Here is a 17400-nt window from a genome sequence, read left to right on the forward strand (position 1 = left end):
TTTGTGTTTCAGTCACAATACAATACACAGTAATATAATATTATAATATTATAGTAATAAAAAAAAATTGCCATTATGAATTATACACCAATGATATGAAGTAATATAATTTTATCACAAAAATAAAATTTTAAACTTAGATAATTAAATATTGGAAAAGATTATCTAATAATAATAATAATAATAATAAAAAAGTTATTCATAAAATAATGGGCCAAACATTTAGGGGGGATCAAATGGAACTAAATTTATCTGAAAATTTAAAGAAAAATTTGTACTCAAATTAAATTCATGATATTATTGAGATCACATAAACTTCAGTGATGTGAATGTATTGAAGTTGGCATACTGGTTACAGAAACTAGTATGCATATATGTTCTTTGGTAACTCTGCTTTTTTTTTTTTTATAAATGTGCGCATTAACAAATGATCTTTAGGCCCAATTACATAACAAAAAGCAATAACAAATATAAATTAAAAACAAAATGCACTTGTCCTAGTAAGTAGGAAAAAGTTATTATTTAGTTATAACTATTATGGTAATAGTTCAACATAGTTTTCTGGTACCAGGCCAGTCTTGCCGTTTAGCGTGCCCTCCAACCAGCCGGGTTCACACGAAGATCGCACTGTGAACAAATAGAGATTCTCAATAATACATAATGTAACAATGAACCAAATTCACTGAAATTATAACATCAGTCAACAATAGGTAACAGTGTTTAAACAAAAACAATTTAAAGTACCGTTTGTAATTATTTGGTTTGGCTCAAATGACAGTTCGCCATCATTTTCTCCGAGACATGCATACAAAGTACGAACTCTTCTACAAACATAAAACGAGCACAATGTTGCAGTGTAAAAATTAGAAATACAAAATAATTAGATACTTTGGTGGTATAAAATTGTTGCACATTAGTAAGCTTTGTACAAGGAATAGTAATAATAATAATAATAAGCGTAAATAGAAAGTGGAAAAAGCTATTGTTAACATTTGTCAAATTTTTTAAGATAAATTTAAAGTTTATATTTCCAAAGCATACTTATGAAATTCATTGTGTATTTCTAATTCTAATATTAAATTGTTAGTAGGTTAGTTTGTAAGTTTACAATTGATTTAGTTATTAATATGAAAAACACAACGATAACATGTCTGAAGTTCGCCTATGAAGAAGAGGGAACAGGAGAATAAGTGATAATATTCATTTTGATATAATTTACTATTTAGAAAAAATAAATGGCAATACATTTGTAAAACTATCACTGAGTTCAAGTAATTGAAATAAATTGATGTATATGACAAATGATAGAACGCAATAGTTTCCTTAATCCCTTGCAAAGCAATGCTAAATAGTATAGTTTACAGCCACCAAAGATGTTAATGTATGTAAAAACAAATTAAACATAAGTGTTAACCTTAATGTTAAGTGTGACGGAGGACTAATGCGACAACCAACTAATGACGCCAGGTATGAACCACTTATTCCAACACCAAAAAAAAAAAATACATAGTAAGGCAATTGTTATATTAGTGATTTAAAATAAAATGTTAGTGCTTAAATACATTGTTGTTGATGCAAATAATATTGAGATATTTATAAAAAAGAAGAGCCCAATTCCATTATGTTATTATCATAGTAAATAATGATGTTAGCGTAACAAGAAGTGTAAAAAATAGATCTTACAAATTAGTAATTACAGATGAACCCCAGCCAAAAAATATGACCAACATATTAAGTTCTTTAGAATTTTTTCTGTATTCTAAAATAAAGTGAGTTAGAATTGAACCCTTGTTTTTATAACTGTCTCAATCATATTATATCAGGTGAGATGATGAAATTAGTTAAGTCTAAATTAAACATTAGGTTTGAATAAGAAAATAATATTTGTTTCATGTTTTATAATTTTAATATAAACATTTAAATGTGTCAATTAAGTGTCACTATTGACAATATGAAAGAAAAAAAATCTAATAAACAAATAATATTTTCATTGCTAAAAAAAATTAGACATTATTGCTGTTAGTTTGCCCAACAACCCTGTAGTATTGTTTTGTTATCATAATACATGCATCCAAGCTGTTGTTCCCCTAAAAAAAAAACCTACACAGTGTCTTGAGGCCTGTAACTTGTTGCATAATGTACACCCATTTTAATACTTCTTTTGGTTTTTTGTGGTGCCCTAGACGGTTGCATTTGTGGATTTTCTAACGAAAATACCGAACAAACAGATTCATTTGAACTACTAGAACTTGTGTTAGTAGCATTTTGCGAGGAGTCCACAGAGTAGTAATAACTTTTATTGGGACTTGCAGCATGCGTCGAGGGTTTACTGTATGCGTTCAGATTATGGAGATTTGATTCTGATAATGCACTTGAAGTAGACGATGTGAGACTCAACTAAAAATAAAAACAAAAATGTATGCATTTAAATGATTTAAAATTGCTACGCAATCAATATATAATCAATTTATATAAGTTTAATCAAACAATTCTATAGTCAATATACTAATATTAAATTATTTACATAGATTAGAATTAGAATTTAATTTATACTTTTGTAGTATTTTGTTACTGATAAGATTATAAAAAAAAGTATCGTATTCTAATTAATAAAAATAATTTAAATTTACCCTGTTAGAATTTGCTATGGGTATTGCATGTGACGGAATAGTAGGAGGTATTGCACCTACATTATGCAAACTAGTACTTAGCATTGGTCCATCATAGTATGATTTTATAATTGCCTGGACAAAACAAATATTTTATAAGCTTACTGATAGAATATTAAACAATTGTATTGCCATACATGAGTTACTGCAGGGGTAACGGGTGAATATTTCATTTTTTGTGATGAAGTAGGTTGTTGCGGTCCTGGAGTGGGTTCATATTCTACTTCTAGGTCAGGTTCAGTTTTGAAAACCTAAGTGAAAATGTTTATTCAGTAAAATGATTAAAATAGTTTAATGTTATCATAAACATTACTTTTGTATAATTCTCGATTAAAATTTCAACCACTACATTACAAAACTTTATATCCATTATAGCTGCAACTGTTTCACGTTCAGGTCTCATGAGTGTTGGCCCGAAACATACAGCTATATTGCTAACTGTCATGAGATTCTGTTCACTATGAGTCACAACGCTGCATCATAATATTTAAAAGTGAGTCAATTTGATATACATTAAAAAAAATAGATCACCACATACTTGCATAAGTGTTTGACTAACAGTTCCAACATATTGAAATTTTGTTTAGGAATTTTGTGAAGAAGAATGTGCACATCATTTATACGTCTCAATCTTATTTCTTGTTCTAAAATGGATTATACAAATAAGACCAACAGGATTAGCAATGATAAAAATAACCATATTATTGATAATGAATCAGGTCTTACTGGCAGCTGATATAAAAGCATTATGGTACTTAAATGTCATTAACGGTTCAGGCAAGTTTCTTAAATATAACTTTAAAGCACTAGTAATTGTTTTAGTCTCCCATTCAATACAGTCATCAAGAAAGCTTAATGAGTTCAATCCATTAGTTGTTTTTCGACGATCCAAACCCATCGCTAAGAGTTTAGTTATTTTAGAACTTACGCCTCCAACTCGGTACAACCCTTGTTCATCTAAACCTGTTAATAAAAATAAAATATTGAAATCTTGAACACATGCAACTTTTTTTGATAAATCAATTATTGTATCAATAAATACCTCGCGATTCAACTGTTTGAATACATTTAGTCACAAAATTGAAACCAGCATCATCCAAAAATATATTATTATCACTATTTAATGTTGGTGCAGAGGGTACACCATACTCCTATTAAACAAAAAAAGACCAATATTAAGAATGGAACACATAAAATTTGAATATGTTCAATTACTGGTTCTTTGCCATCCATAACATCCATCCAAAGTTTACGATCTTCTTCTGATAATGCTTGAAAAGTATATATCACTCCAGGCCTTAAAAACAAAATGAAAATGTATTAACTAACACATAACGCAGCATTATATGAATAATAAATCAGTAATCATACCTATCATCACTAGTGAGATCGAAACAAAATCGTTTGTCAATTGAATCAGACATTCGACGAATACATGATGAAATTATCATTTTTTCGGAAGTGTTCTATAAAAACAAATCGATTGAATAATATGTTTTTAAGTAAAAGTATAACACAATAAATAACATCAAAAGCTTACAAATTTTCCAATCATTTGATTAAAAGTAATCATTTCAAATTCTTTAGTCTCTCTTCGATATATACAATAGTGTTTAGTCCATGTAGTTGTACTAAGTGCATCTGAAATCATTTAGAAAATAATTATCATAAAACCAATGTTCTATAAAAAAACCCAAATTTAAACACTTTATACCTCCTAATGATTTATTTTGTAACCATTTAGTTGCTTGACCAGTATTTTTAAATCCTGGAAGCTCTAAAAAAAAAAAAAAATAAACATATGAGTAATAGTATTTTTAAGTTAAACTAAATGATTATACTTCTTTCTAGAAGAAATAGATATCCTTCTCTAGTAACTTTCTGATTATTGATGTTAGTTTCCAAAGATTTCTAAAAAGAAAACAATAATAAGCCAATATTAATGACAAAACAAGCAAATAATGATATGTATATAATTAACTATACAATATCCTACCGACTGTCTCATTTCCAGCATTTTTCTCATTAAAGATTCTGTTTTGTCGCGAGTCTCATTAAAATTGTCTCTAGTCTAACATTAGTATTAACAAACACACAAGCAAACATGTTAATAAATTATGACAAATTCCACAGATAACATTCTCAATGCTATTAAATTCTTACTTTTTGTATTCTAAATTGTAATTCACGCATATAAGGTTTGAAATCTTCATTGACTTCGTGCCCTTGATGGTAAAATGTCAACCAACTGAACATAAAACCTAACATCTAAAAACAAAAATTGCTATCACATAAGCCATACAAAAATCATTTTCGTAGAAATCATAACTACTCTCCTGATTTATGTGTAACTGAGCACAGTTTATTTTATATAATTGAAAAATATATCATACATTCATACGTAGATTAAGTTTTAAATTTCCATATACAGACAATGGTGTAATATAAAATATTATGTGTGAACGGGTTTCAAATTATATTATTAAAATTATTCTTTAATTGTATTTAAACTTTAGTAGGTAAGGAGATGTCTACTATTCAAATTATTTATTAACTATAAATATATTTATGTAAACATAGCAGCAGTTATTAAAGTTATTTAGATACGTAAAATTATTACTTCTTTAATACTACTCATATTATAATAAGTATAACTTTAAATGTAACTAGAACATAAATATATTATAATGACTAATAAAAAATTATAAATAACCATTAAATTCACAAAAAAAAAATGTGTAAAAAAAATAATAATAATAATAAGTATATGCAATAATTATCAATAAAGTACTTAAAGCTAATGGAGAGAGAAAAATAATATTTGTCATAATTATAAAATTAATACCATACAAAAGAACTACTGTATATTGAAGTTTTTCTATCCATACATAGAAATAAATATTATATTCATTTTAAACTTTCATTGATATATAATAATATAATCCCTTATTTCTCAATGATGTTTATTTTAACATAAAAATATTATTTTATTTTTCAAACTAGTTAGTTTAATTGAATTAGATACATCACTCAGATTACTAAAAATGAAATAACTTACAGTTTCAACAAATTCAAATTTCTTTCTTTCTTGAACTTCTTGTAATAAAAACACATATTCAAGACTAGCTTGACAAAAATGTCGTTGTTCCATTTCCAATGTTGCATCAGCCTAGGAGTATTAAATTATACAATACAAAAGTAAAAAAAGAAATAAAATATATCTTTATCTATACTAAGTAATGGTAAAGACAAACCTCTTGAAGTACTGAATCTTGTTTTTTAGTTGACAGATTTAAATAACGTTCCTGACTCTGACAAAATTTAGTAGTTTGTTTTTCAAATTTTTTCTTCCCTTCCTAGAATACAATATATACCATACATAAATTTAAATTCTAAGTTATTAAAAAAAATAAGTTTAACAATAAAAATTAAATTTAAAAAAATATATATTTCCTTAAGATTCTAAAACTACTTTATTATTCAAATTTTAAATCTCTGGATTATTTTGATAGGCATTTTTTGAGTCAATACAGTAGTTGAAATAATATGGAGTTAACCTTATATTATATTTTGCTATTTTTCAAATAAAAATTGAAAGTTTTTTTATCTATATGTATCAATGTACCTACCTATAATAAGTATTAATATATTGCTATTTAAGCGGTGAATTTTAAGCCATAGCCGCGTTCGATAAAATCTCAGCTACGGTCTATATTAAAAAAAACTAATCTTAAACTAAAACATAGGATTCAGCGCCACTGACCCCAATTCCCAAAACTTCGTTATCAGCCAAATCCAAACGTGTTTATTATTACACATCAATCATGTCATAAGCGATTAACGGCAATAGGAAATCGAATGCCAATGACTACGACGTGCGGCGGAACAATAATGTCAACAGGAAAAAATAAGCAAAGCACGTACTTTCCTTGTACGAGTCGGGATACATACTATATATCTAAAATAGGTATTGAAGACTTAGTTGCCTCTATTTGGTCCGTCTTGCGTATATTGTAATAGTTGCTGGTAAAACTGTTAACTATGCTTTGTTAGGTCAAGTTTCTTATAATTTGTTTATTGTTATAATATATTGTATATTCTGTATATTTTGAAAAAAAATGTTCTTTATTTTGACAGATATTTAATTTTAGTATTCCAAAGTATGTAAAATGGACAAATACTAAATTCGTATAACTGACAAACTTGAAAAGATGTTTGCTAGGTAATAAAAGTTTTAAACGATGGCCAACAGTCGATAGAATCGATAGATACTTTGTTTCTTCGCAATTTAGAAAAAATCTGTTTAAAGTGTAAATATGTCCGTGACTATCTATACTCTATCATCTGTATCTACATACAAATTATAAATCACACTAAAATGTAATGTAAATTTGTAAAGCCTATGATTAAATGTATGAGATATGAGAAGTAATGACAAAGTCATTAGGTAATCATTATCAATAATTTACTGATCATTAGATTTTTGTACAAAAAAAAAAATATTGGGAGGGTTAGGTTATACATTTCTATAGGTACTATTATATTATCTATAACCTAACTAAAAGTTTACACTATTTCAATTATGGGACAATTTAAAACTTCAGTATTTTTAAACATTAATTTCTAGGTAGGTATTATATTTCAGGGGGGAGGCGAACCCCTAACCCCATGTGTACGTGCCTGGTTGTTTGTAAAATAATGTATTTAATATAAATATATAAATATAACAATTGATACTGATTACTGATACAGTCTGGAAAAACACGTAGAACATGATTTTAATAGAAATTATATGATCAGGAACCAACTTGACGAAAAAAGTGAGCATGTTTAGGAAAATTATAAAATGGCGCTGATGGCAGTAGGCAATGAGAAAAGAAATAAAAACTGTTAGTCAAAATTGTCTTATTATAATGTTTTTACTATTTAAATCGTTATAACTACTTGGCACTTGCTTCAATTATCAACTTATAATTTTATTATAACTAATAATAAGCAATTTCAATTTATTTATTTATTAATATAGGTACGATCACAAATTAGTGATACACAATATTAAATAAAAAGTTATAAGTCTTCTACTAAATTTTATGGGTTATGTTAGATAATATCTAATACTATTATACTATTAAAGTATACTTAGATTGATCAAAAGATGCGGAAGTCTCCCGTCCTTTTATATGCGCGCAACTGAACAAAATTCATTTAATTGTGATCACATCTATTTATTTTGTCATGTCATTTAAGTTATAACGAAAATATATTGCAATATTACTATTATTCTCAGATTTGATTGAATGAGTTTTTTTTGTCCGTAAAATATTTCATATTTTGTTGCTTCGCGTACAATGTACATCCTCCCCCGAGACTGAATTACTGAACAATTACAATTGTTATTTATTACCAGTACAAATATTACGGTTTTGCGACGACACGCTTATTTAAGTACAGTTTTAATACGACCGTGAGCAATCGTCGATTATTATTATATTATTATATATTACAAACACTTGATAATGTATTCCGGTACATCGAAATATCGAATAATAAAAGATCATAATCTTAAATTTTAGTATCGTTTTCTCGATTGCATTGTTAGATATATATAACATATTCATACACGCATTTTAATTAGCTATTGGTTGTATTTTATTAGACCTGGTCTAATTACCAACCCGCAGCTATATGAGCAAAACAAATATTTTGTGTTCTGCATGCATAAAATGTAGGTACAGATATTTACTATTTAGATATGTAATTTAGTAATTGTAAGTAAAAACGTCAAGTGTAATAGCGGCGTGTGTGATCAAAAAATCTTAAGGATAAGATAGGTATCTAGATACATGTATGTATAATGTATATGTAATACCTACATATATGTATTTAGTTCAATATTAGACTAATTTATGCACGCTAATGGCTAATGTATTATAAAATAAAAATTAATAAAAGGTAGAATTTATTTGAGTACTATTCTTGTCGGCAGTACTTTTTACATAACACTATTCCATATAAATTATAATATACTATAATATATTAAATAGACGAATTTTATGGTTGTACATATAGGTAACTAATAAGATAAAATAAATTATAAATCTATATAACAATAAAAGATCCCGAAAGTTACGATAAAAATAACAACAGTCAATTTTGTAGTGATCGCTGACCTGAACGTTAACCTTATATTAATGTAAAAGTTAAAATGATAACAAAAATATATTAAATTTGAAGAGGTACCTACATATTATTTATAGAAAAGTGGAACTAAATCTTTAATTTTTCCTTGTTACGAACTCGCCTATACTCCAAGTACACGTTTCGATTTTTGAAGTGGTTTTATATTTATTTATTTATTCAATTTCATACATAACTACATATGAATATATAAAATTAATTTACAGTATTTTTATTGTATACTTTATTATATGATGAATATTATTATTATCATCATCGTCGTCGTCGTAATTTAATTTGAAACGTGTTTAAGTATAAAAAATATTTAAATGTACTTATGACGAGTTCAGCAAACAATATTATAAATACATTTATACGCAAAACTTGACCATTTTTCAATTTTTGATTGAATGACTTTTTATTTTTAAATAATTATTGGATTGATGATATCTATATACCTAATTATAGTATTTATATGAGACTGATAATTGAGTAAATAAAATATAATATATTTTATTTCTACTTTTAAAATATTGTTCGATTTTTTATTACACGAACGAGATAACATATTTAATTATTTAAAAAATTATTATAGTATAAAAAATTTTGACAACATTATTGTGCCCTGTGTAGCACGCATATGCTATTAATATACGTATTCGTGTTTCTAAAATGATAAATTGTAAGGTGTATTTAATATTTGATAATAATTTTACCTTAACTCCACCAATATGTTCTTTTCTGAAGTTTTCCAAGGGGATTATGAACTGGTCGTAAGCTCTGGCTAACTGTAAAGATACAACATAAATTTAGTTTTTATTTGTAATTACTAATTAATTATTATCACACGTAGTATTTTGAGGAGAACTATTATAATCGTAATCCTAAAAGGGAAGTAATCGCTAATAAACATTAGGATTTATAAACAAAATTTAGATGTATCTAATTTTGTTGATAATAATCAAAATATTATTATAGTAATTAGGTACTAATTGATAATATTTTTGAATAAATTCACCAATACGTTTACTGCGCCAGAACGAGAACGTGTCAGTATAAAATATAATTGTATAATCTGACATCGGTCTCTTATATAATATTTAATTCAATAATAACAAACAAATAAAGTTTAACGTTTTGAAATAATTATTAAGTCTTTTTTATCTATATATTATATAAATTTCATTTTTATGCAATTTGACAGAATAACTATACTATTACCTATTCATAAAATCGGAAATAAAATAAATGACAGAATAAAAGAATTGAGCAAAATATATTATCAAATAGATGAGAATAACCTTAACGAAGGAAAGTTACGTCATAACCCGATAAAATATATTACTTTTTAATTACATAAATCTTTATAATATTTTATATTTATACATTTGGTAATCATATAATAAATTATTTTTTTAGAAAACGCGATGGTATAGGTATACTATAGAAATTATCAAGAAAGAAAAAATATATTTAAAATACTGTGAAGCAAATATACCGATAAAGTTTTTCGAATTCGTTATTTAAAAAAATACTATTTTTGTAAAATTTAAAGAAACTATAGGTACATGACTCAAATGTTGAAGGGCCGAGAAAGTTGAAAACAAAAACTACAGTTTTATATATGGACCAACCAGGAATATAATTTTTGGATTAAAACGTGTAGATTATTTTATATAGGTACATAAACTATAATATAATTATTAATACGTCATAAAATTATCTATAACTATATATATTATATATATATAATTTAGTTATTTTTTTTAAAAAATCCGATAGAACGCAATATAATATTGTATACAGCGTGCGTTAAACTCTATCCGATTGCCGATTTGTCATGCTCCTCGTCACACTTTCACTGACACACAAGGTTAGTAACTGGGCCTACCGAGCACACGCGTATACCTACAACCTGCAGAGAAAAATGTGTATGTATAACTACACGTCTTCTCGGGTACGGTATTTTACATACACACAATATACATCAACGCGTTCGTCAATAGGTATAATATACTTACTACAAATACATATATACATAATATAAACTGACCATTCTGTCTCTTTCATCTTCGATGGATGAGATGAGGCGACCAAATTCGGCTAACGATCGAGTTATCACCAGTTCGTCATCCGTTTGAGTTGTACCAATGCATTCGAAATCGAATTGTTGCAATGAACTAGACACCATGCGCTGAGCTCGAGATAGATCTTTAAAAAATTCGTAAAAATAAGACTATTATTATTTTTCTAATACACATACCTATATATAATATAGGTATATATATATTATATTACACGCATTTAGTTATATATACATTTTCAATAACTCGTCATTAAAAAATGATTTAGCAGTCATCATCACTATAAAATATTTATTTATATTACTTATATACCTAGAATCTATGTTATAACATATATTTCAATATTTGTGTGTATATTAAATATAAAAAGTGTATGTGTAAATACAACATACAACGAAAAAATCACACAATATTGTATTCATAATAATATTTATAGTTACTATATTATGTTTTATGTATATTACACAAGGTGTATCAATTAAAATATGACAAATTTACATTGAAATTACATTTGAATGTGTAAGATTATCTAATTACACCCTGTATAAGATAATACGCACTTATTTTATTATTATTGAACGTCAAAAGAAAAATATATCGTATTATAACCATATAAGTATAAAACATATTTTATGAGTTACAATTTACTGCAGTCACCACACACCAATACTTTCAATTTTTTATACATAATATTATCAAGTCAGTACGTCACATTTTTGTATAATGACTGATGAGTAATTCTTTAAAACGTACAAAATAGTGTGTAATTAGATATTAGGAAGTCATATAAAAAATAAGTGGGTAATTTCAATAATGTTTGAGCCACTTCTTATATATTTTTATATGCACCAACATCGTATCCTAGTATAAAAATTTATGTCTATAAACTTTTAAGCATTTTAATGAAAAGTAACCTTAAAATTTAATCGGTGATAGTTTTAATTTATAAGCTTTTTTATAAATGATAAATTGTTTCGATCATATTATTATCACACCTTTACACTCATCGATGTTATGGCTGAATTAATAACGTAATAGCTCTATAATATAATTATTAATTAATAATTATATAAGATACAATATAATAATAAATAATAATCTATTTATTTTTTAATAATATTATTAATATTTTTTCAACACCTATATGAAACCGGAAACTACTTGCATAGTTGTATTATATAATATATTATACTATATGATGTATAGATTCAATATAATATACCCATTACTCATCAGTCATCATACTTGCATTACAATTATCAATTATCTATTGTATTCCTACTAAACCAATACTGCATTACTACGATATTGAAATAGGTGCAACATGCATATACATTATACATAAAATCTGCATACCTACTCTCATTTACGGTTTATTAAAATGTATGCACATAAATACAGTGAAAATTGATAAACCTTAGACAATGAAATGTATAAGAAATGTAAAGCAAATATTGAGGATCTTGCTTTACTCTATAGTCTAGGTTTATGACCTATAGGTATAGGTGTCAAATTTCCGGGGATAATATTTTTTGAATAACAAAATTATTATTATACGTTTTAATAGCTAACACCATGCTAAAAAATCTACATTTTAATAACTAATAAAAAAATTGTGCGGCTTTACGTTAACCTTTTTTAATTAATTTCCAACAATAAAAATTTACCAAATTTTTTTTATTAAATTGTTAAATGCTTTATGCTGAAGTTAAAATATCTAGTATGCATTTTTCATTAATTAATAGTTTTGTCAAAAAATAAATTAAGCTAAAAACACTATCTTTGTTTACGATATTATTAATTGGAGTAATTAAATGACTATTAAAATTTGAAAATATGGTCTTTAAGCATATTTGAAAATTCTGAAACTCAGAATTTGAATTAATTCATAGTTAAAGGACAAAATGGAAGTGAACATACTTGATAAATGCTACAAAAAAAGAATAGTATCTAAAATCTAACATAGGTCATATTATAGCAATATAGCATATAGATACTTCTTAAAACAACCAGAAATCGAGAACTAATAAGTATTGTATACTGTATGTCTGTAAAGTAAAACGATCAATAATGCGTAAATAATAAAAATAAATTTGAAATGTCGTTAGGTACTACAATAATAATTTATATAATTTACTTTCAATATTATTAATATATTGCAAACATATGCATTGTACACAATTTTTTGTTTAATTTGAATAATTATAAATTCAGTGTTGATTTTACTATATGTTTATTTCTGACTAATAAACCATAAATGTTTTAATTGAAATTACGTATTAAATTATTCATAACATACACAATAATCGTTAAGTTGGACTATATCTGAAAGTATACAATTCTAAAATTAATTCGACCTCGATAACTTAAAATCTGATTAAAACATAGTCTGAATTATACGAACGACATTATCTGCCTTTGAATACTTAATCATCAAGCACACAAAATAAGTTCAAATACGCGTACCTAACTATATAAATCAAAGCGGTCCTTATAAACTAATTAAATACAATTTAAGACGAAAACCCATGTAATAATACAAAAATAGTTTAACGATAAGTTGTTAACCCAAAATGTAACTGGTTCATTTTTTAGTAAAACACTAAATTATTCAAAATTAAACTAATAACGATTTTTTTTCCAATTGAATCGCTAAATTTCATATTATGCAATACAATAGTAACAACGTTTAGTGTCTTAAAGCGTAGAAAATATTATTTAACTAAAATAAATAGGTAGGTACTCTAAAAAAAATAAAGATATTTATACTCAAATAAACGAGCACCGCGATTCATATACAGTTTTACAATAAGTAACATAATCTAAGGCGATCTTTAAATGCCACGGTAAATAATTCGTGACGTGCATAATATAATTAACATAAGAATTGAATTTAGATTGACAATAATGCAATTTGTACGAATACGGAATCGCGGAGACACTAGATACTTGATTATGCATTTTAAATGAGTAGGCTAGGTACATGCTGATAGTATTCTTTTTCACAGTTATTACGAAGTTTCATGCCAATAGGTAAAAAGTGACTAGCGTACCTTGTTGGCAAAATAACAAAATACATATACCTATACCTATATTATATTGGTATAATGCTTCTAAAAACTATGTAGGTACTTATTTTATGCCAAAAGTATAAAACGATATGCTCGGACATGTTTAGCAATAAAACTTGTAAAAAGATATATACTGTATACATAATATAATAATTAAAAAAAGATTATTTAAATTGTGTGGATGTAAAATTAAACACATAATCAAAATAGGTTTATAACCAAAATAAATTTAACATAGGTATATAATACCCAAAACAATATTCTAAATAATTATTGTAAATAATATAAAAACAAAATTGTTAATTAATTTTTATGTTTTGAAACAGGATTTAATTTTTTTTTTTTTTTACTTTTATTTGAGCAATTCAACAATATCCAAAAACATAGAAATTGAAATTAACAATAATGTAACTTCAGTGTAGATTTATAGTAATATCATTCAAGATATAATTTAGATAAGACATACAATTTCAGGTTTAGAAATAATATTAATAAATTTGTTAATTTAATGTCAAATGTTGTAAATTTATTGACAATGTACATACAACATTAATAAAACAGATAAATCTAAAATTTAACAAAAAGCTAATTAATAATTTTAAATGTATACTGCTGCAATCTGTAATATATTAACTATTTTAATCTTTTTTTCTCAAATTGTATTTAAAAGATTTAAATTAGTAGCTATACTTTATAAGTAATTTTTACTTAGAAAATAAAATTAATAAATGAAATATCAAGTTTTTATTATTATAAAAATTAAAAATCTTAAAGAATTAAAGATTTTAACTTGAATTACTTCTTACTATCAAACATGTTAATTTAATGATAAATTTAAATAAAAATACATTAATAATAATATTATATAAATAATAATGATTAATAAGTTGCATTTAAAATAAGAAAAATCTATAGAATGATATTAAAAGCTTCTATAAAAGATTTTGTTGGACTTATATATATTATGTCTATCAAGAAAATTAAATAGAATTATCATTAACTACCTGGAATTTAATAAAATTATTTTTATATTTCTTACACTGATTTTAATTTTTTCAAACATAATGCATTTTAGCACTTGGTAGTCACTGTTTTTGGAATAATTTATTATAGTGATATAATAAAATAAAACTATTCTAAGGTGTAAGGGAAAATGCAATTGTTACAAAATATATTACCTAAAGACTATATAATTTATGCACAATTATTGAATTTATTGTTGAAACACATAAATTGTTATCTACCTTAATATTTAATTTAATGATGTATTCATGACTATACACGAAAACATTTAGGCACCGATAATCATTTATAACCGGTATAGAATACCATACAATATTATTAAATAAACATAAATATTTAATATATGTATAATTCATAGGCATGTCTACTATTTATGAATCTATAGAATGTTAAATGGAATTAATTCAAAATCAATAATTTAAAAAATACTGTTATAATAACTATTTAATTGAAAATAATCTTTTAAAAGTACAAATTATGTGCCATTATTAGATAAAGGTATAATCTATTGCAGAATTATGAATTTTATGTAGAAAAAAAGTATTCAATATATCCGTGAATACAACACAAAACTAGGGCATAAACCAATATAATAATAACACTATTTTAAAATTAAATTTTAACAAAACTATTATATATTGGAAATAAAACACTTTATGTAAAACAACTAAAATCAAAAATAAAATTATTATCCAAGAAGATAATATGATTCATAAAAGTTAAATACTTAAGCATATTATATTAAATTATTTAGGAGGAAATTCAGTAATTTCCATATAATATATTATACTAATTTTCTTAGATTTCATTTAATACATTCCAGAAACAATGAATTACACAAAATAGGTTTATAAAATTAATTTTATTAAGTATTTTTAAATTCATGTATTTAAATTTCAATAAATTTAACATAATATGAAATTTAAATGTTTTGTAAAATATTTAATAGGATTTTTATATAAAATTGTAATTATTGAGGTAAGTATTATACATAATATGTCATATGCCAAAATATATATTTATCTTAATAAAAATAATTATACAACTTAATTTTATTTTGAGTTCTATGATACAATTTAGTCTTTAGGGTAATATTAAATTGTCCATATATTCATATGGTAGATAAAATAGTTATGATTTATGACTATTGTGGTTATAAGCTGGGACTACAATAATGACACTAGAACCAATGAACATTATACTGGTAACCTTTAACCAATCTTAAAATTGAAAATATACATAAACAATGTACCAGATAATATAAAAAGCTCAAAACATACATTGCAAAGGAAGAAAACAATTTAAGTAGGTATTTCTAAATTTGAAAATCTAGAATTTTAGATACAGCACATGACCCAAAACACAAACCAAACCAATTTTATACACTAAAATTTGATTTTGGAAAACTATTGAAATATATTAGAAATTAGAAGAAATTCTCTGTTTAATTGCATTTTAATGTAATAACAATAATAACTCACTTGTTATTCGTTCATTTTTGTTCTGTTTTAATATATTATCAAGTAAATAAATAGAATATAAACTGTCCCAAATGACAAACAATTGCTTATAACTTGTACCATAACTATGAATAAATCATTAATACCAAGTACAAATGCTCATTAATCCACAATTTCTTAGTTTTAAAAAACATACCTATAATTACCAATTTAAAACAGTATAATAAAATTAATATTTATTTTTGATTATTGTAACTGAAATAAAAAGCAGATACCTAAAACCTACCTACCTATTTGATTTTAAAATATAAGTTTGTTCTGTGTAATATAATGAACTTGTTAACATTTACAATTATACCTACTAATTATTCAGTATTTAACTCACTTTTAGCAGCATTTAACAAATCTTTTAGTTCCTTTATTAAACGTTTGATTTGCTGATTAGTTTTTTGCAATTCTCTTTCATGATCATGCAGTTTTTGACGAAAATATGGACTGTCTGTAATACAGTCAGAAAATTCTAAAGGCTGTAATCCAATCACCATTTTTGTTGATAAAAATCATCCTGAAATAAATAAAACAATTAATAAATTAAATTAATAGAATTTAGATAAAAAATAAACAAACAACTTAATAATCATTAATTATAGTACTTTTAGTATTTACCAACTTACCAGTTGTAATAGAATATAAAAATAAGATAAACAATATTAGGAACTCGAATACGTAAATTTATTAAACTTTTTATGTTTTTTAAATACAAATGAAATAATTTTTATAGGAAACTAGCTAAGCAAACAACTTCTTGGCGTTATCGTGTCCAAATAGGAATTAAAAACAAGAGAGACTGATAACCTATTAACCTAAAATGCATATTAGTGTTGGTACAATCGGTATCAACGGTTACGTTATTATG

General features: G+C 24.9%; 1 protein-coding gene across 3 annotated transcripts; it reads right to left on the reverse strand.

Annotated features, from left to right (window-relative positions):
* Nucleotides 1-243: 243 nt before the first annotated feature.
* On the reverse strand, nt 244-17325 carry LOC114133037 (rho GTPase-activating protein 26). Of its 3 annotated transcripts, XM_027998661.2 has the most exons (23): nt 17159-17325; nt 16870-17049; nt 10900-11057; nt 9563-9634; nt 5924-6025; nt 5728-5838; nt 4833-4937; nt 4666-4740; nt 4511-4580; nt 4384-4446; nt 4210-4310; nt 4041-4135; nt 3885-3966; nt 3712-3820; nt 3396-3632; nt 3208-3313; nt 2983-3142; nt 2807-2920; nt 2631-2744; nt 2105-2397; nt 1415-1477; nt 745-824; nt 244-627 (listed from the first exon to the last, which is right to left on the reverse strand). In XM_027998661.2, exons 2-23 carry the CDS (start codon nt 17027-17029, stop codon nt 536-538), a joined length of 2562 nt encoding a protein of 853 aa, XP_027854462.2. In that variant the 5' UTR covers nt 17030-17049; nt 17159-17325; the 3' UTR covers nt 244-535. The 3 variants fall into 3 exon arrangements, with proteins under 3 accessions (XP_027854462.2, XP_027854464.2, XP_027854465.2); XM_027998663.2 differs by lacking the exon at nt 1415-1477; XM_027998664.2 differs by lacking the exons at nt 745-824; nt 1415-1477 and having other exon boundaries at nt 473-627.
* Nucleotides 17326-17400: the final 75 nt, after the last annotated feature.

The sequence above is a fragment of the Aphis gossypii genome, chromosome 2 (assembly GCF_020184175.1).
Source record: "Aphis gossypii isolate Hap1 chromosome 2, ASM2018417v2, whole genome shotgun sequence".
Classification (NCBI taxonomy): domain Eukaryota; kingdom Metazoa; phylum Arthropoda; class Insecta; order Hemiptera; family Aphididae; genus Aphis; species Aphis gossypii.